General features: G+C 56.0%; 3 protein-coding genes across 3 annotated transcripts; all 3 read left to right on the forward strand.

The window, feature by feature from the left end:
• Positions 1-4,374: 4,374 nt before the first annotated feature.
• Positions 4,375-8,830, forward strand: PRM3 (protamine 3). Its single transcript, XM_036070630.1, has 3 exons — positions 4,375-4,469; positions 4,571-4,593; positions 8,520-8,830. The coding sequence occupies exons 1-3, from the start codon at positions 4,375-4,377 to the stop codon at positions 8,828-8,830; spliced, it is 429 nt and encodes a 142-aa protein (XP_035926523.1).
• A 3,220-nt stretch (positions 8,831-12,050) lies between these two features.
• On the forward strand, positions 12,051-13,376 carry TNP2 (transition protein 2). The gene is made up of 2 exons (XM_036070237.1): positions 12,051-12,447; positions 13,360-13,376. Exons 1-2 carry the CDS (start codon positions 12,051-12,053, stop codon positions 13,374-13,376), a joined length of 414 nt encoding a protein of 137 aa, XP_035926130.1.
• Positions 13,377-23,440: 10,064 nt separating this feature from the next.
• SOCS1 (suppressor of cytokine signaling 1) lies at positions 23,441-25,216 on the forward strand. Its single transcript, XM_036070251.2, has 2 exons — positions 23,441-23,540; positions 24,096-25,216. Exon 2 carries the CDS (start codon positions 24,146-24,148, stop codon positions 24,794-24,796), a length of 651 nt encoding a protein of 216 aa, XP_035926144.1. The 5' UTR covers positions 23,441-23,540; positions 24,096-24,145; the 3' UTR covers positions 24,797-25,216.
• The last annotated feature ends 1,701 nt before the right edge of the window (positions 25,217-26,917 follow it).

Consider the following 26,917-nt stretch of genomic DNA (forward strand, 5'->3'; position numbering starts at 1 on the left):
ATGTTAATAAGCAAAACCGGACGTGATCCCCTGAATTGGATCGTGGAATGAAAATGGGTATTAGTGGGATAATTGGTGAAATCCCAGTAAGAGCCTGGAGAGGGTTAATACAGTGTTGCTTTTGTAGTTGTGACCAACGTGCCAGGTGACATATCACATCAGTATCAATCAATGCCAACAGTGGGGGAAACTGGGTGAGAGGTATATGGGAAAAGTAACTGACTTTCCAAACTTTCCCCAAAAGAAAAAGCGTATTCAAGAAAAAACAATAAGCCCACAGCTAAATGGGATCATGGCACATAGCAATTGCTCAGCTCATACAGTAATGGGTATTCTTTCCCATTTTTTTTTCTCTGATCATGGAAATAACACATTCAGCATTTGGCAACGCCTTGGCCCTGAGGTTTAATAATTCTGAACCATAAAAAATGAATAAAATAGAAAGCGAAGCTTAACCATGATTCCACTCCCCACTGCTAAGTCAATGTATTAAATTCTGGACTTTCCCCTAAGCCTGTGCAATCACTTATTTTTACATTTTTTACGGACAAGAGATGACACTCTCCATTTATGTAACGTGGTCACTGCAGATACACTGGACTTCTTTCTGCATCAAGGTCACCCCTCCACAGTACTCTTCTGGATGGCTGGGGGCTGCTCCACAAGACGGACAGAGCAGCTCAACGATCATTTCCTTAAGACAGACTTGAGGTCATTGCCAATGTTCTCCCGGCCATCCATACCTTTATGAGCACGTGTGAGAATTTCTGCAGGACAGATCCCCGGACACAGAACAGTGCGTGCCAGGGCACCGTACTGCCAAATTGCCCTGATTGTCCTCAGAATTGCCTGGCTTGGGGCGCCTGGGCGGCTCAGTCAGTTAAGTGGCTGCCTTTGGCTCAGGTCATGATCTCGGGGTCCTGGGATTGAGCCCCACATTGGGCTCCCTGCCCAGTGGAAAGCCTGCTTCTCCTTCTCCCTCTGCTCCTTCCCCCCACTCGTGCTCTCTCTCAAATAAATAAATAAAATCTTAAAAAAAAAAAAAAAAAAGAATTGCCTGGCTCCACAATGCTCAAAGGCAGCAGGGTCTGCCCTTGATCCAGGCAGCTGTGGGTGACCATTGTGACATCACAGGGGCAGGGGAGGGATGGGACACCACCCAGGAAGTCCCTCTGGATTCAGCACTGTTTGAGATGGCAGGAGGCTTGGCGATCTGCGCTGTGTTTCTGGGGCCATCCACACCCAGCAGACCTGGGGCAGCAGGTGGGGAGAGGGTGCGGGACATTTCAAATATCATACTACGGTACCATGATTTCATGGTTGGAAAATGACAATAAAAGAGGGTTACCCTAAAAGCATCCATGTATCTTTCATTTCTTCATGCAGCAAATAGTAGGGTTCCTTTTATGTACTGGTTACTGTCCATAGGAGGACTTGCTATGGTGAACGAGAGCCGGCTCCTGAGCTCACAGATCTTACATTCCACTTGGAGACAAAGAACACCGTAAGTATCAGTTAGGGGCAAGTGCTACTTTGTTCAGGGTAACATCCAGCTGCTCTAACAAACTCCAACATTTCAGACTCCAGACTAGGGCCAATGGCCCCTCTCCTTCCCAGGGCTTATTTCTGTAGGGATTAGATTTAACGCACATCTCCTCTGCTAAACCGGAAGGTCTTCTTTGGGTTCCAAGCTTTTCCTCTCCCCCTGCCAAGTCTTCACACCAGTGGACTACCCCCACTTGTCAAGCCTTGGCTCCTCGGAGTGGCCCTTCTCTGACGTCCTTGTTCCTGAGTTTTTCCTGAGAGCCACTCTGCTCGCCATTTCTGGGTGTATTTGTAATCAACCTCACAGTCTTTGGTTTGTTTACTTATTCACTTGCATGCTGTCTGTCCCCACCCAGAATGTACGCTTCTTGGGGGCAAGAACTCCCATCTCTCTTGCCCCTGCTGTATTCCCACTGTCTAGAATTGTGCCTGGCACACAGTAGGTGGTCAATAAAAACCCCAATGAATGAGCCATCCAGCCTGTATGTCTCAAATTTCTCATCTGTAAAACAGTCTATACCAACCCGCCATCTCACCGGGGGCTCCTCTGGGACCATGTGGGTTAGCTTTAAAAAGTAGTTAAGAGTTACAAAATTGGATCTACACACAAATCAATACATGAAAAGGTACTGCTGAGTCTATATGCCAGGTGAGTAACTCTGAGTAACTCTGTGGACTTGCGCTTCAAGGTCATGGTTTTCCCACCTTGCTGTGGGTTGGGGAGTAGGGTTCTGGAAGCTTCTGGCTGCATCCCCTCGGGCAAAAAGCACTAACTGTTCACTGGCCCCTTTCTTCCTCTGGAGAGCCCAGCTTTATCCCAAAGGGCAGAGTGCTCTTGAAGTAAGGCAAATGATCAGAAGGGAAGTTGCTGGGTGGGGTGTCTGGGAAAGCTCTTTACAGGATAATGACTCCTTTTGCACCCCACCCCCTCCTCTTCTTCCATCCTGCTTGGACAGTAGACAGGGTTGAATTTCCAGCTGGGCTGAGGCTAGCCTTTAGTGTGCCTTTGTTAGAATTAGAAAAGGACTTCCCCTGTGAGCAGTCAATTAGAAAACAGCTCCTGTGGGCAGAAGCCTGCCTGTGGGTGCTGGGCCTGGCTTGGCAAGCAGAGCACAGGCTGGGTTTCAGTTCCCACTCAATCCCTTGGCTGGGAGCTTTGAGCAGTACACGAACTGCACGACTGTCCATGGCAGCCCTGATTTTGGACTAAAAGACAACCTTGAGAAGGGAAAGCACTTGCTGAAGCCAGGCCCTTCAGAAGGGTGGAGCCCCTACACCAGCCTTGGAAGACCGTCTTCCTAACTTCTTTTCTTTTTTCTTTTTTTTTTTTTTTAATAGTTTTAATAATTTATTTTGAAATACTTTCAAAGTTACAGAAAAGTTGCAAAAACCATACAAAGAACTCCCATTCACCCAGGCTGGTCTAGTGTTAACATTCTATTCCGTTTACTCCACTTTGCCCCTCTCCTTCTGCCCTCCCTCCCCCGCTTTCCCTATGTAGATACGTGCTCATGGTTACTGTTCCTTTTCTGAATCGCTTGACAGAGGTTGGCAAAATGATACCCATCATGCCTAAATACTCGGGCGTGTGTATCCCCAACACAAGGACACGATCCGCCAAAGCACCTCTGACTTCTTAAGTCAAACCTAAAACTCCCATCCAGAAGTCAGTTACGTTCAGTTTTTGGTTGTAACTAATCACCTCTAATTCTAACTTCTACTCTCTTTATCCCTAAGACTCACGCGGGGCATGGGAAGGATTGCACAAAGCTCTAAGTGGGCTGGCCCCATCTTGCCCAAGCTTGCCTGTGCTCTCTGTCCCGACCACCGCGGGGGGGGTCCCCCTTCGATTCCGCACACGTGCCAAGCACCTCTCAGCCTTGGGACTTTTTTTTTTCCAACTGAGGTGAAATTCACATAACAAAATGAACCATTTTAAAATGAACAATTCAGGGACATTTAATAAGTTCACACTCCCACTGCCCCAGAAGGAAGCCCTGTGCCCACTAGGCAGTCACTCCTCATGTCCGTGCTCCTGAGCAGCCACCTGTGGACTGGTGTGTCTACAGACATCTGTCTTCCGGACACTTCATATAAATGGGACCTGTGCTGTGTGCTGCCTCAGAACCTTGCTGCTGCTGTTCCTTCTCCCAACATGCTTTTCCCTCCTCCAACCCTGACTCATCCCTTAGGAATTCACTTCACCAGTGCTTCCTTAGGCAGCTTTGCTAGCACCTCCCGGAGGTCAAGTCCTCCCCAAGCTCTTAGACCTCAGAAAACCCCCCAAGGGGCCCTTAGCATTTTTCACAATTTCAATTATTCTGTGTGGTTACTTTGTTCATATTTCCCATAGTTTGGGTATAAAGCTGATTAGGCAAGAACATGTTGGCCTTATTTATCCCTGGATGCCAGGGCCTAGCCCAGAATCTGGCCCATAGTAGGTGTTCAATAATTTTTTGTTAATTGAGTAACTGAGTGAGTGAGTGAGTGAGAAGCCTTCTTGTCTCCCCAGGGCTGGTGACCTGGGGCGGGTGTCACATGGCCCCACCCTGCTCCCACCAGGGGCCTCCCACACGCCCATATATGGACGCGATCAGGACAGCTCTGGCCAGGGTGGACGGGCGGGGGGTGGGGGACGTCTGTGAGGTCCAGGCCTCTGTGACCTCACAATGCCCAGGGGCCCCCCATGTCTATAAGAGGCCCAGGAGTCAGCCCCCGGGCTCACAGCCCACGAAGTTCCACCTGCTCACAGGTTGGCTGGCTCAACCCAGGTGGTCCCCCTGCTCTGAGCGTCCGGCCGGCTCCATCCAGCACCATGGCCAGATACAGATGCTGCCGCAGCCACAGCCGGAGCAGGTGCCGCCGCCGGAGACGGAGATGCCGCCGCCGAAGGAGACGGTGCTGTCGGAGGCGGAGAAGGAGAGGTGAAGGGGCCGGCACCCTGTGGTTGGGGAGCTGGGGAGGACCTGGGGGGGCAGGGGTCCCGCCGTGCTGAAACTCCCTGTCCCCGCCTGTCCCCCTGCAGCGTGCTACCGCCGCTACGCCACGGTGAGGTGTAGGAGAAGATGAACGCACAGAACACACCGGCCCGCCGCACTCCTGCCTGCACCACTACCAGCCGCCAAGACCCTCCTGCCGCCTCGTGAACATGCCACCAGTTCAATGACATGAACAGGAGCCTGTCAACGAACAATGCCGCCTGTCAATAAATGATGAAAAAATCATTCCTCTCGCCTCTTTGCCTCGAGGGGGCTCGGTGGGAGGGGGGGAGGGCTTGGGGAAGAGGCGACACGCGTGCCAGCGGTCAGTGGATCGCGTTCCGAACGGAATCTGCCCTCCCACCCCACCCCCATGCCCCCTGCAACCACCCCTTTGTGAGCCCCACCTGGTGGCCACGGGAGGCTGGGTCCTGGGGGCAGCTTGACATGGGCTACAGAAACGGGCTCAGGGCTGGCTTCCCGCCCCCAGAGAACCAAGGAAACTTTTACCAGCTCCAGATAAGCTCCAGGTTTATCTCTATCTCACTTCTCCCCCAAGTGCCCACTTTGGTTTCTCTCTGTTTCCCGTGCTGGTCCTGTGGCAGCCCTCGAGGTTGGTGCATAGTGATGGTGCCTTGCCCCAGGTGAGGGGCAGCGGAGCGAAGCTGAAAATAACCTCCCTGGTTGAGGAAATGGGGTGACTTGTCCATCTCGTCTGCCCACTCCTCCCACGGGATTCGTGGAGGGTTTAAAATCCCAGGGAGCCGTGGAGATGGTTCACGAGACTCTTGGACACTTTGAGCCAAGCAGACCTCAAAGAGCCTGTCGATTACAATCATCCCATGGTGGCAGAGCATAGCCCAGGGCAACTCCTCAGTGAGCAGGAGCTCAGTGACCCAGTGCCCTAAAGTGACAGGGCTACCTAGCACCTCAGAAACGCCCCTAGTCATGACTTCCCATTTATTGAGCATCCAGGCCTCGAACTAGTCTTGCAAGACAGGAATAGAGATGACCCTGTCTCTTCAGGTAAGGACACAGAATGGGACTGAACCTGCTTGCATGACCCCAGTCACTAGGTGGCTTCCTGGACCCGGTCAGATAATGGCAGGATGGCTGGACACAGAACCCCCCTGCCCACCACCCCATAACCAGCAAGCTCTAGCCATGGAGATGGGGGTGATCCCTGGGCCTTCATATTAACAGGTGCCATCCTCAAGGGCACTAATAACCACATATGACTGAGGCACTCATAACCGCATATGAATACTAGGGTGGAATTAACAAATTACCACAAACTTCAATGCTTAAAACAGAAATTTATTCTTAGTTTAGCAGGTCAGGATCCCAAAATGATTTAAAAATCAAGGTGTGGGCAGGGCTGTGTTTCTGGAGGCTCTGAGGGAGTAGAATTGGTTTGTCTTTCCCAGATCCTTGAGGCCACCTGTGTTCTCTGGCTCATGGCCCCTGTGTGACCACACGGGACCCACTTATCGCACGTAAGGTAACCTCCATGGGGGAGACGCCTCGTTCAGTTGCTCTGATTCTGATTCTGGATTTTAATGGGATCATCAAAGGACAGTGAGGCCCAGGTGACATGAAGATGGCACGTTCGGAGGGCAGCATCCCATGGGCACAGACTGACGCCTAGCCTGGCCCCTTATTTGCAGAGTGACCTTGAGCAAGTCACGCTACCTCTGTATGCCTGTTTTCTGGAAAAGAGGAATTGCAGAAGGAGCTGATGTACGGAAAGTCACTGAACCAATACCTGGCCTACGGTGATGTGCAGAGAACCCATATAAAATCCCAGATCGCGGCACAGCCCCGAAGTGGGGAGGAAGCACCAGAAATGACATGGACAAGAGATGTCCTTGCGGCGACACATTTTCTAGGCAAGGCAAGGGTGGCTTGCCCTTCCAGACCCTGCTGGCTGTGAGGGGACTGGCCAGGCCAGGGTGGGGTGGGGACAATGGTGGGGTGGGGCCCCCGAGTCATAGTGGGGGGCCCCCTTTATATACAAGTCCCCAAAGAGCTGCCAGCAAACCAGACCAACATTACCAGCAAGAGCAGGTGGGCAGGCCTCAGCCCTCCTCCCCCACCCCCACGGCCAGCTGCAGACTCCACCTAAGCCACCTGCCCAGCCAGCACCATGGTCCGCTGCCGCGGGAGGAGTCCGAGCGAGCGTCCACAGCAGGGGCAGGGGCAGCAGCAAGAGGGCCAGGAGCAGGAGCAGACAGTGAACCAGGAGGACGTCCCGGTGGAAGGAAGGACCCACAGAGACCGCTATCACTACAGACACAGGCACTGCTCCCGGAGGAGGCGGTACAGGATCCATAGAAAGCGGCGACGCTCCTGCCGGAGGAGGCGGCGCCGAAGATGCACCTGCAGGCCCGGGAGGCACCACAGAGGTCTGGCCAGTCCTCGCCCCGGACGCACCCCGCCCCCTGGGACACCCTCTCCCCGCCACCGAGCCCCATCCCCACGGGCCGGTAACCCGAGCTCTTTCCCAAAAGGCTCCAGAAGGGTCAGGAGGAGGAGACACAGAAGGCGGTGCTAAGGCTTCCTGGGCCCATCACAGCCCTGGATGGGAATTAAGGAAAAGTCACCCACCAAAGAACCACCTCACGAGACCATAGACATCCCCCGACGTCAGATGCCGGAGCCCACAACATCTTGACTACAATGAGCAAAAGTCATCTGCCAAATAAAGCTTGAGATAATAATACACTTGGCTGTCAGGGTCTCCTTTATGCAAATGGCACTGATATAAGAGTAAATGAATATGATAAAACGAAATCCCGTACTGTGCTGGCGGGTCACCCTGTGACACTGTGGGTACCTTCCATCACCCAGATTCAGGGTTTCCTGCTGGGCCTCACTATTCTGCCTTAATGAATATTCAGGGGTGCTGGGTAGCTGGGGAAAGTGGGACTTGTGACCGAGGTGGACAGCAGGTCTGGCATGCTCCAGCAAGAACAAGGCCAGCATGGAGGGAACCAAAGCCCCTTGCGGGACGGAGTGAGGCCTTGTGCACAGTCTGAGGCCCTGCATTGCCACACACTTTTAAGGCCCTGCTCCCTCTGGAGGCTCCAGGACAGAACCCATTCCTGCCTCTGGAGTGAAGCGCCTCCTAGTTTTCTTAGTGTTCTAATCCCTGCTTCCGTGAGCACACTGCCCTCCCTGTGTGAAATCCCTCTGCCTCTCTTATAGGGACACCTCTGAGCACATTAAGGGCCCACTCAGATAAGCCAGGCTAGTCTCCCCACTTCAAGAGCCCTGGAGGGTCCTTATTCAGCAGACCACAGCCACCGAGGATTGGGGGCAGAAAACTGGCACGAAATCCATTTTCCATCCTAAGTGCTCAGGAAGGACTCCTCCCCTCCCATGCTGAAAACTGTGTGGTATGGGCGTGTGTAAAGAGACCTGTGATCCCCAAACAGGAAAGACTTAGTAGGGAGGGTTTTCTTTAGTTTTCTAGGGGCATAGCTTATACATAGAGCACGAGTTTTAAGTATACCCATGTGGCCTCCCCCACCGGCCCCCTTCCCCGGCCCCAGGTCAAGAAACCAGACATTTCCAGCCCCTCCCTCATGCCAATTCCCCCAAAAGGAGCCACTATTCTGATCCATCTTCACATACTGTCAACAGCTCTCTCTGGGGCTGGGTATTTCTGGAATGTGGGGAGGAGTCTGTGGGCTCTCCTGCTTCTGGAAATTCTATCCCCAGCTGTCATCCCAGCTAAATTTAAGGGGGCCTTTTGCCAGCACAAATGAGGCCTGGTGGAGGGGGTAACATGGCAAGGCAAGGGGGCCGGCCTGGAATTCTCTGACCCGGCCTGCAGGTGGTGGGAGCTTAGGGGAGCTGCTGGTGGCCGGGGTCTGAGTCAGGTGTTGGTCCGGGACTCAGGTATCCAAGGGTGGGGCTGGGGGGCTCCAGGGGCCCCTTTGTGATGTCAGCGCCCTGCCTGCTGTCCTCACGGCCCCTCCACTTTGCCCCCAGTGGCCTTCCTGCCCAGTCTGGAGAGGCAGCCAGAGCGGGCAATGGGTTCCCGTTGTGCCAAGCTCGGCACAGGCCACAGCCGGGGCCACGAATCCTCCATGAAGAAGCTCGTGGCCTGCGTGAGTCAGGATAACTTCTCCTTATCGTCCGAGGGTGAGGAAGAGGAGGAGGGAGAGGAGGAGGAGGAGGAAGAAGAGCTCCCGGTGCAGGGCAAGCTGCTGTTGATGGAGTCCGAGCGGCAGGAGGAGGAGAGCGCCGAAGAAGACCCTGTGGCCCAGCAGAACCCCGAGCCCAAGCAGACGCACGCCTGACCCATGATCGTGGCCCAGGAAGAGGGGCCTGCCACTGTTCCAGTGAGAAGAACGTTCAGAAAAGAGTCAATAAAAAGTCTCCAAGGACTTCTGCTCTCCTGTGGTGCCACGAGTTTGTGTGTGTCTCAGGGAGGCTGAAGAGCAGGAGTCCATGACCCCTGTTCCTGAGGTCCAGCCAGAAGTTCTCATGAGGCTCACCCCCATGACTTCTCAGCCACCCTCCCCTGCTTCGGGGGGCTGGGAAATGTGGTAGCCCGGGCTGGCGGTCAGCCAGTGCTGTCGGGGGTGGGGCGCAGGGGAAGGGCAGATGCAGGGGGGAAGCACCCCATGGGCCGGGGAGCTTGGGAGTTCAGCAGACCTGGGCTCCAATTTCTTTTTTTTTTTTTTTAAAGATTTTTTATTTATTTATTTGAGAGAGAGAGAATGAGAGAGAGCAAGCACATGAGAGGGGGGAGGGTCAGAGGGAGAAGCAGACTCCCTGCCGAGCAGGGAGCCCGATGCGGGACTTGATCCAGGGACTCCAGGATCATGACCTGAGCCGAAGGCAGTCACTTAACCAACTGAGCCACCCAGGCGCCCTGGGCTCCAATTTCTTTCTGCTAGCTGTGTGGCCTTGAGCAAGTCACTGTCTGTCTCTGAGCCTCAACCTGCCCCTCCCTGCTACCCCACAGGTTAATTCGTTTGGGAGAAGTGACCGCGGGGGATGGGTGGGATGAGGCCTGGCACACAGGAAGTGCTGCTGGGGTCATGGTGGTTACACCTGCCACTCCAGCCCTGGTTTGGGGCTCAGAGCATAGGGAGGGGTCTCGAGTCCTCTGCTACTATCCTCACACTCAAGGTGACCACTTGTGCAGCAGCCCCCCCTCCCCCCGTCTGCCTGTATCAAGGGGTCCAGCTACCATTGCCCTCATCACAGCAACGGGCAGCGGGAACCCAGACCCAGAACCGGGCCCTGCGTCTGCTTACTCTGGCCTTCGAGAAGCATCGGAATGCGTCTGTGGCCCATCCTGCCCTGACTCCCTTGACCCTCCTCTTCCCAAAACAAAGGACAAATATGTTCTCCCCCCTTCCCTTGGTCCCCCAAGCACTGATCGGGGCTGCTGGGGAAGGGGTTGCAGGGGACACAGTATTTCCACGGGAGCCTCAGTTTCTCTGGGAGCTATACGTGAGGGTAAGGAGGGGCCCTGAGTTACTCGAGGGGGAGGCCGCCACTGAGGCCTTCGGCAGGCAGAGGACAGGTGTCGCCTGAAGGAAGGGGCCCTGCTGTGGCTTGGTGGGCTGGTTTGGTCCTTCTGTCTACCTGCCCAGTCACTCGCCAACATGTGTGGCCCTGCTGTAAGCCAGGCACGACGGGCCCTGAGAACACTAAGACACAGTCTCTGTGCCACTATGCACTCGAGGGTGGGGATGTGGGGAGTCAGCCATGGACGGGTGGTGGGAGGGTGGGGGGCAGACGGTAGGGGGGAAAGGGTGGGGAGGAAGTGGGGGAGGGGAGGGGAGATGGTCCAGAGACCCAGAAAGGGTCTTCACAGAGTGGCCCAGCAGCCATCTCCCAACCAGCCCCACTGAGCCCACACAAGGCCGAGCCATAGGAACAGAGCCGCACGCGCCTTCCGTAATCCCCACGGGTCCCTTCGTGACCGGGAGGCGGGAACAGAAGGGGCCAGACCTGGATTCAAAACTGGTCACTCAGAGAGTCTGAGCCTCTTTCCCCTTTTTACAATCTAATGATCATACCTACTTCCCAGGGTGCATTCGTTTCTTAGGGGCCCAGCTGGATAATCCAGGATGGTCTCGAGATCTTTAATTTACTTACATCTGCAAAGATCCTTTTTCCAAAAACGCTCACTGTGACAGGGTCCAGGGATTAGGACATGGACATATCTTTGGGGGGCCACCATTCAGCCCACCACACAGGCTTACGGGGAGGCTTGAGGGCAGAGCTGCCTGGATAGGGTAGGGCCCGGAGACCAGCCACACAGGAAGTGCTCAGTCAATGAGAGTAGTGTTCACCGTGACTGATGGGAAGTGCTTATTACTGACCTACAACAAAAGCAGATTGTAGCAAAGCCTCACAACAAGGCGCAAAGTTGTGCATGAGCGATGGAGAGAAGTAGAGGCTGGCTGGGGGGAAGGGAGAGGGAGTCCCATGGCAGGCGAGAATGGGAGGTACAGGCCAAGGGGCCAAGAGCTAAGCCCTTGCAAGGGCTTTGGCCAAGGAGTGGGGAGAGGCAGGTGGCTCAGAGGGAGCACCGGACAGCTCCGATGGGGCAAACGCGGGTGTGGGCTTTCTGCTCTGGGACCTGGGAGGTCTGAGCAGGGCCAGGGTGATTCCAATCGTATGGCAGGGCTCTACCAGCAAGGAGGGGAGCAGGGTGGGCAGGCGGGAATCAGGAGAAAGGCAGGCTCTCAGGGGTGTCCTGGGGCTTGCTGGGCACCTCGGGCTCAGAAGAACACCCCAAAGGAAGGAATGATGTCCCTTTGTTGGATAAGGAAACCAAGCCTTGAAAACCAAAATACTCTACCGAAGAATGGACATCAGTGCAAACTGGGGTTTGAACCCAGCTCTAAATCCCCTGGCTTTAAATCTTGCTGGGGAGGCGAGTTCACCAGGCAGAGCCCAGGACCACCCATCAGTCTGCCAGGGACTCTCATCCAACCTGCTCAACGTCCGCCGGCCGACCCACTGCACCGGGGTCAGAGGCGCTCCTAGCTTCCATGCCATGTGGGGGGAAAAATGAGATGCACTGGGAATGCTTAGACAAAGGGTATTGAGCTCTTTCTGGGGGCTGGCCCCGAGCCAACCGCTGGACATCGCTTCTCTCATTGAAATCATCCGATATCCTAGGAGGGAGGCGTTCATATCGTCTCCGTTGTACAAAGAGGGGAACCGGGACGTGGAGAGGCCAACGCCCCGGTGAGCGACCAGAGGAAAGGAAGCAGCAGATCTGGGATGCAGGCCCAGCTCCATCTGACCCAAGGGTCCCTACTTTTAACCAGCAGATGGGACTCCCCCAGAGTACCCCTGCAAGCGGCCCCACCCTGGGGTGATGGTCAGGGGCAGGGGCTTTGTCCCGGCCTGGCCACGTCTGTTACACCCACATGGCCTGTGCCATCACAATCAGCCCCAACTATATAACTAGGGGCGGCCGGGGCCTCTGTCAAGCTGGGGCTGCAAGAGGAGGAGGAGGTGGCCTCTGCCCCCCAAGCGTGGCCTCCCATGGACACCAAGACACAGAGCCTTCCCAACACCCACACCCAGCCCCATAGCAACTCTCGGCCCCAAAGCCACACCTGCAGCCCGTGCACCTGCAGCTCCCACTGCCACACCTGCAGCCAAACCTGCAGCCGGAGCTGCAGCCGGAGCTGCAGCCGGAGCTGCAGCCGGAGCCGGAGCTGCAGCTGGAGCCCCACTGGCCACCAGAGCCAGATTTCACACCCCAGCCCGCCACCGAGGCACCAGAAACACATCATGCACTCCCACCACTGTTCCCCACGGCCCACCACCCGTTCCTGCAGCTACCCCAAGAACAGAAAGAATTTGGAAGGAAAGGTGAACAAGAGGAAGGTGGTCAAGAGGAGACAGCAGGTGTATAAAACAAAGAGGCGGAGCTCAGGTACCTTTCAAGCAGGCGGGGAAAGGCCACGAGGCCGACCCCCAGGCGAGGGGGAGCAGCCTAGGTGGACCCCAGGGTAGCGAGGCGAAGGCTGCGTGACCACAGAGGAAGCACAGGCGAGGGGGATGAAGGAGAAGTTGTACAGAGGATGCACCAATGGCCTAGTTCTTGCAATAAACTGGGATGGGTTGATTGGGAGGATGGACAGATTGCAGATTAGCTAGATGGAAGCATGGATGGGTAGATGAGACGCTGGATGGGTAAGTCATTTGTTAAGAAGGTTGGTTGGGAGAGGGATGGGTGACAGGGTTAGGCTTGAGGAGAGGGAGGGATGAAACATCAGCTGAATGACTGGAAAGTGGAATGGATGTTGCATGGTAGGGTAAATCTGATTGATGCTCGTAGGGTAACAAATTAGTCGGTTGAACCAATAGTTGTGATCAGATTGTTTGGATATGGTACGAAGAAGCTGAATTGGTTGGACATACTTGGACAGCTGAAGGTAGGAGTATTGATGGTTGAGTTGGTTAAACAATGATTGGCTAGGTGGGTGGATGATCAGATTAGTGGATGGATTAATGGGTAGATGAGCTGACCGGATGGTTAACTGGATGGATGAATGCACCTATGGATGGGAGCCTAGATGTCTGGACAGACTGAATGCGCAGCCTGGATATAGTTTAAAATGAAGCCAGGTTGGATAAATGGATGGACTGGGTGAATTTGTGAATGGGTGGGTGACAAATGGAATAAATGGATGAATTCACAGATGATCCTTTTGATCTTAACATTCTAAGCTCTAGCCACACACCCCATATTTAGTTACAAATGAGCAGTCCAAACCGCAAAGAAGGAAGTGAGTACGTGAAGCATTCCACTATTAAAGGTTCCTTTCCCATTCCCATCCCTTAGGGCGGAGATACAACTGAGACAGCACCCCATGGCTTGTTCCTGTGTTGGTTTCACCCAAATAAGAAACGCCATCTCACGTGGAATGCTAGAAAGAAGTCCACCTGTATGCAGGAACATGGGACTACAGTGATTTCTATGCAACCTTGATTAAAGCTTGTACACTGGATGACTATTCCTTGTGTGGGCATTTTGATTTCACTAAAGGGGGTCACGTGTTTTGGGGCCTTGGCGTGGAAGCTGGAAGCAGGGAAGAGGCTGTGTAAGGAGCCACTGCCAGCCCAGGAGCAGAAATGAATGTGGGCTGGAGATTCCCAAGAAGCCTTTGAAGCCAGCCGGGCAGCCCTCTGCTTGGGCAGAGCCCTCTTTTGCCCTATATGCTCCCACCTTGGTGCACACAAGTGTGCACATACACACGGGATGCCCACAGGCCCCCACCCTGTTCATGCAATGACCCACATGCAGTAGACAGGCGGGGAGGGGGGAGGGGGGCTAGTCCAGACCACCCCGAGTTTGAACCCTGCTCCTATTTCCCTGCTGTGACGCTGGGCTGCTGATCAACCTCTCTGAAGAGGTTGAACCTCCCTTGTTCCAACAAACTTTTACTAAGGGACCAAGTATGTTCTGGCGCTGTGCTAGGCTCTGGGAACGCAGAGGGCACACACGGCATGGAAACCCAAGATCTGCTAGTCACAATTAAGTGGTATCAAAGGAGCAAGGCCATATAATGCAGAGCAACTGTGGACCTGAGGGAAGAACATTCCGGGCCCAAAGCTAGAGCATGTGCAAAGGCCCCAAGGAGGGAGAAGAGCTTCAGGTGTTTCTGGCATAGGATCTGCAGGTGGTGAGACAGGAGGTGGGGAAGTGCCAGGTGGGGGCCAGGCCATGCAGGGATTTGCATGGGGAGCATGGCCATTATATTTGGTGTGAGAAGTCACAGGAGGGTCTTAAAATGGGGCAAGTGACAGGGTTCTGTGTGCTTTTAAAGATGGTGTGAGCTGCAGTGTAGAGACTGGATTATAGGACACAGAAGGGACACAAAGAGCCGTTGGCAGGGTGGGGCTTGCAGAGAGGGGATGGTGGCCTGGACTGGAGCACTGAAATCAGGAGAGAACTTCACAGTCTTCTCATCTGTAAAATGGGTGCTCCTGGTGGATGGCTGGGAGGGAGGGCTCAAAGAGGTGGTGGTTGTGAGTGGTATGAAGCCCAGGTGCTCTGCGCATAGTAGGCACTTTGCAATTAATACAGCATCAAGTACCAGACGGTGGGAATGGTTAGGGTCCCGTGTAAATCACCTTCCAACCCAGAAGCCTCTTGGGGTCAGACCCAAGTTCCCAGCTGGGGGAACTCAAATCCCCCTGAGACCCCCGTCTTGCCTAACGGGGTAACCTAGCACCGCGCCAGGCACATGGATGCTTGGTGCTCCCTTCTGTTTCATTTGACATTTGGGCTAACGGAACGGGGTGGAACACACGGGGAGGTGGGTGGGTGTGGAAATGATGGGGGTGTCTGCAGAGGAGGGAAAGGGACCAGAGGGGGAGCCTCGGGGGAAGGTGGTCCTTTCATCACATATACATCAACCTGAAACTAATATCCTGCCGGACATCAATTACGGGGAGTGGATCCAAGTTCCGACGCTCGTGCCCCAGGTGGTAGCAGGAAGTACAGGGTCTCCTGTGAGGGCTCTGCTGTGTGGCCTTAGCAAGGCATTTTCCCTCTCTGTGCCCCCCCTCTTATCTCCCAAGGTGTCGCTGGGCAGGGCGGATTCCCTGAGATGATGCACACGCGAGCGTCCAGCACAGGGCCTGGTGCACAGTCTGCGCTTCCTGGGCCCCTCTCCGCCCCTCACGGCAGGGAAATGTTCCAGGTGGGCACCACGCACCTGAGAGGATGTGGGGAAGGGCCCAAGCGGGCTGGGGAAATAACCATGTTCGGAGCACCTATGAGGTGCCAGATGCTTTGACATAAATGTTTCCACTGCATCCACACACCTAAGCAGGAGGCAACACTGCTCTGACTTGACAAAGAAGCTGAGACTCAGAGGTGAAAGAGCTCGATAAGGTCAGCTGGAGGGGAGGTCTGAGGTCAGACCTTCATGCTTTGCCCAAAACCACCCGGTTTCCTAGTAAAAATGTAAGGCCAAGGGGCACCTGGGTGGCTCAGTCGGTTAACAGCACCTGACTCCTGATTTCAACTCGATCTCAGGGTCATGAGTTCAAGCCCCATGTAGGCTCCATGCCCAGTGTGGAGCCTACTTATGAAAAATAATAAATAAAATAAACAAACAACATACATACATACATACATACATAAAGTAAGGGCATAATCTGGCCAGATTATGCCATGATAGTCACTGACACCTCAGGGCAAAAGAGTCTGGGAAGCACATTTTAAGGGAGCAGGTGGAGACAAAGGGTCAGAAGATAAGGTCAGGGACTTTGAGCCCTACTCATCAAAGGGCCTCCCTATTCCCTGGACAGTGTCCTTTGATGATATGATCACTGAAGGCAGGAGATCTTCTACTATGGAGATAGGATCTCTGTAATAGAGGAAGTCAACTGGGAAGCAGACAGGCTGGGTCGCATGGACCCATCCTTAACCCCACAGCTCCCTGATACCAACGCTCAGGAAAAAGTTGCACAAACACACACAGATAACCACCAGTCACATAGACAAAGAAATCGCCATTCAAGCCCACTCAGACACAGAAAGCTAGGTTTACATGTGGACTCCTAAACAGACAGACACACACACACACACACACATGCATGCATGGGCTCTCACACACGTCCCCTCCCACACTGAAACACACTCCAGCAGGCGCTCACAGGCACACAACCCCCCTCTCGTAGTCAGTCACTCGATGACAAGAGGAAAAACATCAAACCACAGATTCATTCTTTCACTTGCTTGGTTTCGGGTGGGGAGGCAATAGTTTGGGGGCAAGTCTGCTGGAAACCCAAATTCAGGAAACAGAAACAGATGCTAAATGCAGCCACCGAGAGGCTGTGCAGATTCTGAAGGCAACCTGCCTTGCCTTTCTGGTGGAGAGATGTCATTTGGGTGGGATATCGGGAGGGGGGTGGGGGACAGGGAGTGTGGCCTGAGAAATAGCGGGACACAGCCTCTCCTAAGGGGATCCAGCGGTCCTGGGGGAGACGGAAGCAGATCTGGAGATCCTGGGTTGCCATGCCCATCTGAGGAATGATTCAGGAGGAAAAAGAGCTCACACTCCTTAGCCATACAGACCCAGATTCCACTCCCAGCTCCCTGACTCCCCCCACTCGCTGGATGACCCTAGGCCTGTCTCTTAACCTCTCTGAGCCTTACTTGCATCTCACGCTCTGTGAAGAGGTCCAAGGGGCCCCTTGATCTTGATCGCTCCATCCCCTGAACTTAGCAGGGTGCCGGTACATAGGAGGAGCTCGGTGAACAGTTGTTGACTCGATCAAAGAATGAGCAGCCATTAAAGCAACAGCGAGTTTCCAGGTATGTACCCACTGCACGGGCATAAATGGAAACAGGTGGACTACAAGTATTGGCGAGGTTGCAGGTGAGCAGGTACTGTTGACGTGGCTGCTGAGGGGGTAATCGTGCATGGCCACTCTGGCAGGCGATCAGGAGGTATCTACTAACATTTAAAGTGCGCAGAGTGTTGGGGTGCCTGGGTGACTCCATCGGTTAACTCTCGATTTCTGCTCAGGTCATGATCTCGGGGTTGTAGGATTGAAGCTTGCGTCAGGTTCCATGCTGAGTACGGAGCCCGCTTGGGATTCTCCGTCTCTTTCTCCCTCTGCCTCCCGGCACCCCCATGCTTGTGCATGCACTCTCTTTCTCTTAAAAAAAAAAAAAACAAAATATATACAAAGTGTTTCTCACACGCTGGTACCAAAAGCCAAAAATTGGAAAACAACCCATGTGCCCATCCATAGGGGATGGCTGTATGAACACATAGGGGTCGGTGAGGAATACCGCCCAGTTTTTTAAAACAGTGGGGGTTGATCACTCTATCCAGATCACCAGCAGTGAAAAGAGCAAGATGGAGAAAGATGTATCATTTACAGAGGAAAATAGTCTACCCAGAGCAACACTGTATTTTTATGGGGGCAAAGGCAGCTATGTGAGTACATGGGAAAAGATCTGGAAGTAAAGAGGCCCAGCTGGTGCCTGCGGTTACATCTGGGGAGGGGAAGTGCTTTCATTGTTTCATACGGGGAAATGAAAAAGTAAATTAAGGAGAAAAAAAAGGAATGAGCGTCCGTGAGGAATCTAGTAGGTGCTCAGCAATGCTTTGTTGACTCCGGAAAGAGACAGCGAGGGGAATGTTGTTTATCAACTCTGTGCCCACAGAGCAGTCTGGGCTTGCTGGTCCAGGCAAGGTGGCCCAGAAGGCGCTCCCCAGAGGGACTCATCGCTGCGGGGTAGGGAAAGGCCAGGGCCCACGCATGGCCTTCCCCCAGCCCAACCTCTGCCTCTAAATCGTTCCTGCTCACCTCAGCCTCCTCTCCGGCCACCCGCCGCTTGGGTCCTCAAACGTGTGTCTCCAGGCCTTTGCCTGTGCTGTGCTCGGCCAGGAGCACACTCCCTTCTTGCCCCTTGGCCAAGACCCACTTGCTCTTTACAATTCAGGTCCGAGGATCACCTCCTCCCAGAGCCTGCTCCCAGGGTCCAGCCGGCTTGGCTGGGGACCTCTTCGGTGCCAGCAGACGCTGGGCTTCCCGGGTCCCGGGCCACTGCCGAGCCTCCTGCTGGTTCTGTGTGTGCCCAGAAAGGAGATGCCTCCTCACCCAGAGAACGGGGACCGATCCCTGCTCTCGTCATGGTGCCTGCCGTTGGCGAGCGGCCCCTGAGCTGAGCACTCATCAGGCAGCCTGCTGTATGTCGTGTGTCTAGTTTCATAGCTTTTTCTGCTCTCTGTCAAACTGCCATGGCTTCTTACTGTCAACGGCTCACACTTAATTTTCCATCTATGGGGTACGGTAGGGTGGGAACCCGATCAGCTTATTAGAATTGTGTGTAAACATAGAATGAATAGGCTCCGAGCGAGGTCCTGAGGGATTTGCTGATGAAAAGGCACTGGGCCTGCCATGCTTGGAGTTTGTGCGACTGCTGTTGGGGCGCTGGATTAAGTCCACTTGCCTGAAGCCATAGCACTGGTCGGGGTGGTGGGGGGAAGCTGGGCCTAGAACCAGGTCTGTCTGGACTCCACAACCAGTGCTCTTGGAAATCCTCTTTCCTGCCCCTCCGCTGCCCTCCAGAAGCTGGTCAATCTCTACTGCACATAATCTCTGACCCGTCTCTTTCTTCACCTGTCACATGGGAATCATGGGCCTGCTGGAAGGTTCTCATCAAGTCTCCCCAGGACCAGGAGGAGCCATCCTATCTATCGTCACTTTGGAGTCATCACTCCTGGCCATTTGGCCTCCTCTGCCCTAAAGGAGAACTTTCTCCTTAGACTCAAGTGTCCCCAGCGGCACACACCTTCCCCCAGACACACAGTCATTCCTGCTGACGGGACGGGCTGGGCTGGGCTCAGGTTCTACCCCACACAACAAGGCAGCCTCCCCAGATGGAGGCCTCTGAGCGGGACTCGGCCTCCCCAAAACACCTGTTCCAAGTTCCCCTGGTTCCCGGAGCAGCGAGCTGTCCCTCAGAACTGGCTTTGCACCCATTTCAGGGGATAGTGGTGACACCCCAACGGGTCTGGGACAGCACTGAGGTGTGTCCCAAGGCCTCTACCATGAGTCATTGTGGCTCAAGAACCAGCTGTCTGGAAGGTCAGCAGTCAGAGGGCTCTTTCCATTCCCAATCCTATAGTGTTTCCCGGGCCTTAAGGACTGTCTCCAGCCCTCCCCACCTCCCAGCAAGGCCCTGCCCGATGGACTAGACCCCCGCCAACCCCTATGCCTCACCCCTGCACTCACCCCCTTGCTCTACACCAGCGCTACACGCCTCTCTCTGGTCCTCAGGCATGCCTGCCATTCCCACCACAGGGCCTTTGCACGAGCTGCTCTCTCTGCCTGGAGTCCTCTTCAGCCAGCTTTCAGAAAGACCTCAACTCTATCACCATCCAAAAGGCTTTTTCTGACTGCCTGATCTCACCCCTGCCCAAACCTCTCGTCGCTCCCCTTTCTCCATGTTGATCTCCCCCACAGTACTGACCACAATCTGAAACGATCATGTGAACTCACTGCCTCCTCTACGCTTGAAGACCCCTGAGTTCCCAGCACCTGGCAGACAGTAGGCACTCGACAAATCCCTATTGAATCAATACTGAAGGAGGGAAATAGGGGATTACCCCCATCTTGCAGAGGAGAAAACTGAGGCACAGAGAAACTAAGAAGCTTGCCCCAGGCTGCATGCTTGTTAAGGGACATATTTAAACTCAGGCCCGCTGACCACAGACTCCACGCTGTAAGCCCCGCTGCTCGGGGCTCCCCAGAGGCACAGACTCCCACGGGAAGCTCAGCGGCCCCACACGTTAGAGGCAGCCAGGACAGGGGAGCACGGGGACAGGGTACAATTTCAGGATTGCGTGTCCTGGCCAGGAGTGGCTTTTCCCAGCAGAACTTTGCCAAAGGAGGACAGAGAAACTGAAAAACCGAGCCCTGTGCGCCAGGATTTTGATTCCCCACGGCTGCTGGCTGGGCCGCTCACTTCTTGGCTGTCCAGTGGGGAGGAGGACCACCTGCATGTCTGGCTGTGGACAGAGGGCGGTCCCAACTGTCCTGTGACAAGTCGCTTGTGCTAAGCCCTTGCTCTGTGCCTGGCACTCTGCTTTGGGCTTTGCATGCACTGCTGCTCGGTAAGGTACAAAACTTCCAGGGACCTTTTTGCAGAGGGGGCAAGTGGGGCCCAGAGAGGGCAAGCTGCTTGCCTAAGGTCACACAGCTGGGAAGCAGCGGGCATGGAGTCCGCATGCAGCCCACTCTTGCCGTGGCTTCCTGCAAGCCTAGTACCTGTCCAGGGAGAGGCAGATGTTCATCAATCAGCATGTTTCCTTTTTCCTTTTGGCGTCTGGATGTGGTTTCATTCTGAACTCAGGACTTCAGAAAATGAAACCGAAGCCAGAGTAACTGTCACTGTCGGTGGTGAGGAGAACCCACGTGTGCTCAGCGACTTGTGCCTGACTCACCACGGCTTTCACAACCAGGAGCTGGTCAGCAGGGAGGAGGGGGCCAGGCCCACTGTACAGGCAAGGTCACGGACACTCAGAGATGGGCTCGGAGCCACAAAGGGCGAGGTGGAAGCCTCCTCGAGCTCATACATGAGAGGGAAGCCGGCAGAGCTGTTCCCACTCTTCCCGAGGCGGGCTCCGGATACGAATGAGTCTCTGATTTCTTTGGCATCTACTGTTTTTTCTAGCAAACACACCAGGATTTGAGATCACCAGGAATTGGGGGGGAGGGAGTTTACAGCACAGCGGACAAGGGCGAAAGCTCTAGAGGTGAGATATCCTAGAGGGGAATCTCAGCTCTCTCCCTTCTGAGCTGTGTGCACCCAGGCAAGTGACTCCCCTTCTGAGCCTCAGTTTCTGTATCTGTAAAACGGACAGATTGGATCGTTGTACCAACCCAATGATCTAAGGACTATAAAGCATTTAGCACACAGTCAGCTTAGGCCAATATATCACAGGTATCGGTAAGTGCAATGAAGGAGGGGGCTCCACACAGGCATGGATGGGAGTGTGGCAGCAAGGGGGGAGCTGTGAGAAGGCAGCCCCAGTCCCCACAAAAAGGGGTGACTCTCCCATGTAGCCATGGAAGCTATGAACGGGGGTTAGTGGGGCATATGGACCAGCAGCTATTTATAGACTTCCCTCTGCCCAGAGGCCTGCCAAGGAGACGTGCTGGCAGGAAGACAAATCTTGCAGAAGCCAGCCCAGCCTGCTGGCCTTCCCTGGGCCTGGACCCCCGCCCCCAGCTCCAGTGAGGGAGAGGTGCTACCCTTCCCCACTGCCGGCATCCAGGGGCCTGGCTTACCCCCATGAAACTCGGTCCATGTCTTCTCCGGCCTGTGTTCCTGGGGTTAGGGATTCTAGAATGGGCCGGAGGGATGAGGCCACATGGTTTCGGGCTCCAACACGCGGCCACACTCACAGGTGCCCCCAGAGGAACAACAGCAACAGCAGTAACCTGCTGAAGGCTTACGCTCCCCAGGGGCTGCTCTAAGCACTTGACCCATAATCACTCATGTTAATCCCTGCCGCCAGGAAGGAGGCACGATGGTTTTTCCTGTATCACAGAGGAAGAAACCAAGGCAAGGGGCTTAATTACACGCTCAGAGTCACAGGGCTAGAGAGGTGTATGGCTGAACTGGAATCCAGGTAGTCTGGGTCCACGGTCTGGCTTTTCACCACTACTTTATATTTTATTCATCACCCACCACAGGGCACAGCACCCGCAGATGCTCTGGAATGCCCCTGACCACCGGCACACGCATGCCTCTCCATCCTCTGTCCCACCGCCCTGCACACCAATGCACGCACACACGTACACACACGCACACACACTCTCAACCCAGGACGACGACATGGATGCTGCCAACACGCATCCAGGGAGCTGATCGGGTCCTAAGCAAGGCTGGCTCTGGGCCACCCCCTTACGTTCAAGAGGAAACACAGGCAGCCTGGGGCCAGGGAAGGAAAGCGCCAAGGAGGCGGGCAGGAGGACCTGGCACCCATCTGGACTTCAGAGACAGAGGCCTGGGCTGCAGCCTGAGAGCAGCCCATAGAGGGCAGTGTGTGCCAGTGTGAGAAGGCTGGCCGAGCCCCCAGCCTGGCCTGTCTTCTGTGTAACCCCGGGGTGACTCGGAGACTACCCACTCACTAGCCCCAACCCTTATTTGTTCTTTCTTTCCTTCAAAAATACACGTACCAGCCAGGCACCTAAGGCGTACCTTGCCACGACAGGGTCGTGGGTCACATGCAGGAATGTACAAATTATAGCTGGCACCATCAAGCCCCCATGGTCCCAAGCCAGAGTATGAGTGCCAGGTGGGGTGGTGACTTGACCCAGCAGCGGAGGGGGGTGGCGTGGGGGGATGGGGGGGTGGACATGGACTCTATAGGGAAAGGAGGGCAGGCTAGGAAAAGTCAAAGTAGGTTTTTGGAATCATCACATCAATGAACTATCTTTTTGTTGGGCTTCAAAGTGCGTTTGGAGGTGCCCAGCCATTCCTCTCCCCAAAATAAGACAGGAGGGCACGCTCGTCCAGAGCTCCCCATCTACCAGTCGCTGCAGATCATAGCCCTTCCCCCAGGGCCTCAGTTTCTCCAGCTGCTCCCCGGCAGGGAGGGCGAGCCAAGACTGCCGCCGGGACCTTGACGGCCCCGCCCGGTTTCCGAGGAACTCGGATCCGCGGTCGAGGCGCCCTTCTCGCGCCTCCGAAGGGTTCCTCCGAAGCCTGTGGTCAGGCCACCGCTTCCTGGGAAGCCCAAGCCAAGACCAGGGACAGCGACAGCGATAGAAGGGGTGCAGGGGCAGCTGCCTGAGGGTTCGGGGCTGCGGGGGGTGGGGGGCAGGCGACTGGGGGAGCAGCCCCGAGGGGCCAGGTCCGACGCCGGATCTGCAGGCAGGACCCCAGATTCGGGCGGGGAGGGGTCTGACTCAAGGAGAGCAAAGGACAGAGATCTACCAGAGACCGGTGCTGGGGCACCTGGCGGGCGGCAGAGAGGGATGCGTTAGGGCCAGTCCAGAATACCCTAAAGGGCTTGGCTGCAGAAATCTGCGACCTAGGGTGGTAGTGGGGGCACAGGTGGGGGCTCCAGGTGCGGAAGGGCCATCCGAGTGATAGCGGGTCCAGGGGCGGGACCAGAGCCCTTGATGGGGGGGTCCTAGGGCGAGTGTGAAGCTGGATCAGTGAAGGGGTGGCCCGGGAAGGGTCCCCAAGTGTGTGGAAAAGGTCGAGCTCCTGCGGCTCGCGCCGCGCGCCACGGCGGAAAAAGAAACCGAAAGTGGCGCGGAAGGGCGGGGCCTGCGGGGGTGGAGCCTGAGGGGGGCGGGACCGCCACCGCCGGCGGGCCACACCTCCCGGCCAGTTTAAAAGACTGGTGCAGGGGCGGGCGCGGAGCAGAGCGAGCTGCGGCCGTGGCAGCTGCACGGCTCCCGGTCCCGGAGCATGCGCGAAAGCCGCCCCGGAGCCCCCAGCCGCCCCGCCCGCGGCGCCCCGCGCCCCGCCGCCAGGTGAGCCGGGCACCGGGCAAAGAAGCGGGAGGGAGGGCGGGAGGACAGGACAGGACAGGAGACAGCAAAGGACGGCCGAGTGTCGGGCGGGCCTCGGGGGCTGCGTGATAGGGTCGCGGCCGCCACGCCCCTGGCCCCCGGCGGCCGCACCCTGGCAGTCCCCCGCGCGCGGGGTGCCCGCAGCGCAGCTTTTCTGTCTTTGCCCAAATCGCTCGGACGAGGCGCCAGTCCCCGGCCTGGCCAGCAGGCGGCGGCCGCGGGGCGGCGAGCCGAGGGCCGGGTGGCCGGAGTCGGGGCAGGTTTCTCCCTGCACCTCTCTCCACGCCCCCCTCTTACCCAAACTCCGAGCGAGCCGGCGGCCGGACTCCGTCCCGGCCGGGCCCCCACCCTCCCGGAGGGGCTCCGCGGACGGGGAGGCCCATTTTCTAGGTGAGCCCGCGGAGGCTCCCGGGGGCCGCGCCGACTCGGTCCTGCGCCCTCGGCCCTTTCGGGTCGGCTCCCTCACCTGCCCGGGCCCGCCCCGACTCTCGGCTCACCGCCCGTGTCTCCCCCCAGCGCACCCCCGGACGCTATGGCCCACCCCTCCGGCTGGCCCCGCGTGTAGGATGGTAGCACACAACCAGGTGGCAGCCGACAATGCAATCTCCACGGCAGCAGAGTCCCGACGGCGGCCAGAGCCTTCCTCGTCTTCGTCCCCGCCCTCGTCCTCGGCGGCGCCCGCGGCCCCCGCGCGCCCGCGGCCCTGCCCGGCGGCCCCGGCCCCGGCCCCCGGCGACACGCACTTCCGCACGTTCCGCTCGCACGCCGAGTACCGGCGCATCACCCGGGCCAGCGCGCTCCTCGACGCCTGCGGCTTCTACTGGGGGCCCCTGAGCGTGCACGGGGCGCACGAGCGGCTGCGCGCCGAGCCCGTGGGCACCTTCCTGGTGCGCGACAGCCGCCAGCGGAACTGCTTCTTCGCTCTCAGCGTGAAGATGGCCTCGGGCCCCACAAGCATCCGCGTGCACTTCCAGGCCGGCCGCTTCCACCTGGACGGCAGCCGCGAGAGCTTCGACTGCCTCTTCGAGCTGCTGGAGCACTACGTGGCGGCGCCGCGCCGCATGCTCGGGGCCCCGCTGCGCCAGCGCCGCGTGCGGCCGCTGCAGGAGCTGTGTCGCCAGCGCATCGTGGCCACCGTGGGCCGCGAGAACCTGGCGCGCATCCCCCTCAACCCCGTCCTCCGCGATTACTTGAGTTCCTTCCCCTTCCAGATCTGACCGGCCGCGCTCACAGCATTAACTCGGCGGCCTTGTTACTGTTTTGTATTAATTATTTTTTCCCTGGAACCACGTGGGTGCCCTCCCCACCTGGGTTGGAGGGAGCGGGGCGTGGGGGCGAGGCGCGTCCCCCTCTCCGCTGGAGACGAGGCCGCAGACCCCTCCCCATCTCTTGGGGGGGTGCCCCCCCTCCTGGTGCTCCCTCTGGGTCCCCCTGGTTTTTGTAGCAGCTTAACTTAACTCTATCTGGGGCCAGGACCTGAATTTGTACCTCCTACCTCTTCATGTTTACATATACCCAGTATTTTTGCACAAACCAGGGGTTGGGGGAGGGTCTCTGGCTTTATTTTTCTGCTGTGCAGAGTCCTATTTTATATTTTTTACAACCAGTTTAGATAATAAACTTTGTTATGAAAGTTTTTTTTTTTAAGAAAAAAAAAAAGGTTTCTAGAGCGTGTGCTTTGCTCAAGGGATTCCCTTGGTTGTGAACGGGTCCAGGGCAGAGGGGTCCTAAGACTGACCCGTGTGGCTTGAAGGGAGTGGGACGCATGTCCTGGGGGCTGGGGAACCTGCCTGGTTCCACTCGCAGCTCTCGGGGGAAAGGAACAGCCCGTCCAGTTTTGGTATTTTGTGTTGGGTAAAATGGCAGCTGGTGTTTGAGCACTTAAAGTGTGTCAAACCCTCTTCTGTGTTCCACGGATAGCCCTAAAAGCAAGGCTCCTGTCCTCATTTTTTTTACAGAGAGAAACCAAGGCAGGGGTCCATTTGCCTGTGGCCACTCCTGAAAACACTGGGGCCTTTTCTGGCCGTCCACCCAGAATCTGTTTGAAATGGATGACAGAGAAGAAACTTCTTTCATTCTGTGATCACAGCACCTTCCAGGAAGAAGGTGGGGGTGGGGTGGGGGCTTGGTTAGGTTTTGGAAGGAGGAGTGGCACATTCTGAAACCAGGCGTGGAGAGAGACAGATTTCAGATGGGATGGGGATATAGGACTTCATCCTTCCTGCCCCCTTCTCTCGTGTACTTTTTGGTGAACACACCACTTGGAGCCAGAAAAATGCTTTGCGGTCTGTGGTGGCGGGAGGGCCCTGCTAGTGGCTTTGGGCAATTCCCTTTGCCTCTCATGGCCTCAGTGTCTACCTCTAAAATGGGTTTGCTGGAGGAGGTGGTGGCCGTGCATCACGGACGAGGCCAAGCTCTCAGGAGCCGGGGGAGGGGCGGGTGGCTGCAGGGCACTTCAGGGCTGGCCCACGTGGCCAGAAAGTGCCCATGACATGGGCTCAGTGGCTACCCCCGAGTCCATGGCCTGACAGATAAGCCATGCCGGCAACCCGGGGCTGGGTGGCCACACCCGGTGAATTGAGTCACTTTCGGGTTTAGGGTGAAACAGCCTCACGGACATGTTGCGCTTCATTTTTAGAAGTTGGACTGGCCCTCGGCAGCCTTGGACGTGCTGATGATGGAGTGTCCTAATATTTAATAATACCTTTCAGGCTTGAAAGTGCAACATAAAATTGATAGAGAACTGGAACAGCCGAGGCCTGTCTTGGGGATTAAATAGGTTCCAGGCCTCAAGGTTAAGGATGGCCGGGAGAGATTTAGGATCTCAGAGAGCTTTGGCAATTGTATCCTTTAAAAGGTGGGGTGGGATGGAAGGTGGTGATGCCTTCTCTCCATGCCTCTAAGGAGCGACTGCTTTTCTCTTCACCACCTCCCTGCCCTTCGTTCACTGCTGTGTGGATCAAGTCCCGTCGTCCTGCTGACTTTCCCTGTCTCACCCCTTACACTCCTCAGCTTGGGTAGTGCCTGGAGAAACAGGGAGAAATCCAAGAAGGCACTGCTTGGGCATCCCGCAGACACAGCAAGCGCTTAACGGTATGGGGGGTCCTGTGCTACCTTGTTTAATCTTCCCAGCCCGCCTGTGAGTTAGAAACCTCTCTCCCACTTTACAGAGAGCAAGACTGAGGCTCATGAGAGGCAAAGTAGGGCACACGGTAAGTGGCAAAACCAGATTTTCAAACTTAATGCCGTTTCGGAGGCTGGGTACCACTCGGCAGCCTGGCCTCCCAGCGAGGACCTAACAGGTAGCTGCTGCCAGCATTTATAAATAGCATGATTAT

This window comes from Halichoerus grypus, chromosome 6 (assembly GCF_964656455.1).
Source record: "Halichoerus grypus chromosome 6, mHalGry1.hap1.1, whole genome shotgun sequence".
In the NCBI taxonomy this organism is placed as follows: Eukaryota; Metazoa; Chordata; class Mammalia; order Carnivora; family Phocidae; genus Halichoerus; species Halichoerus grypus.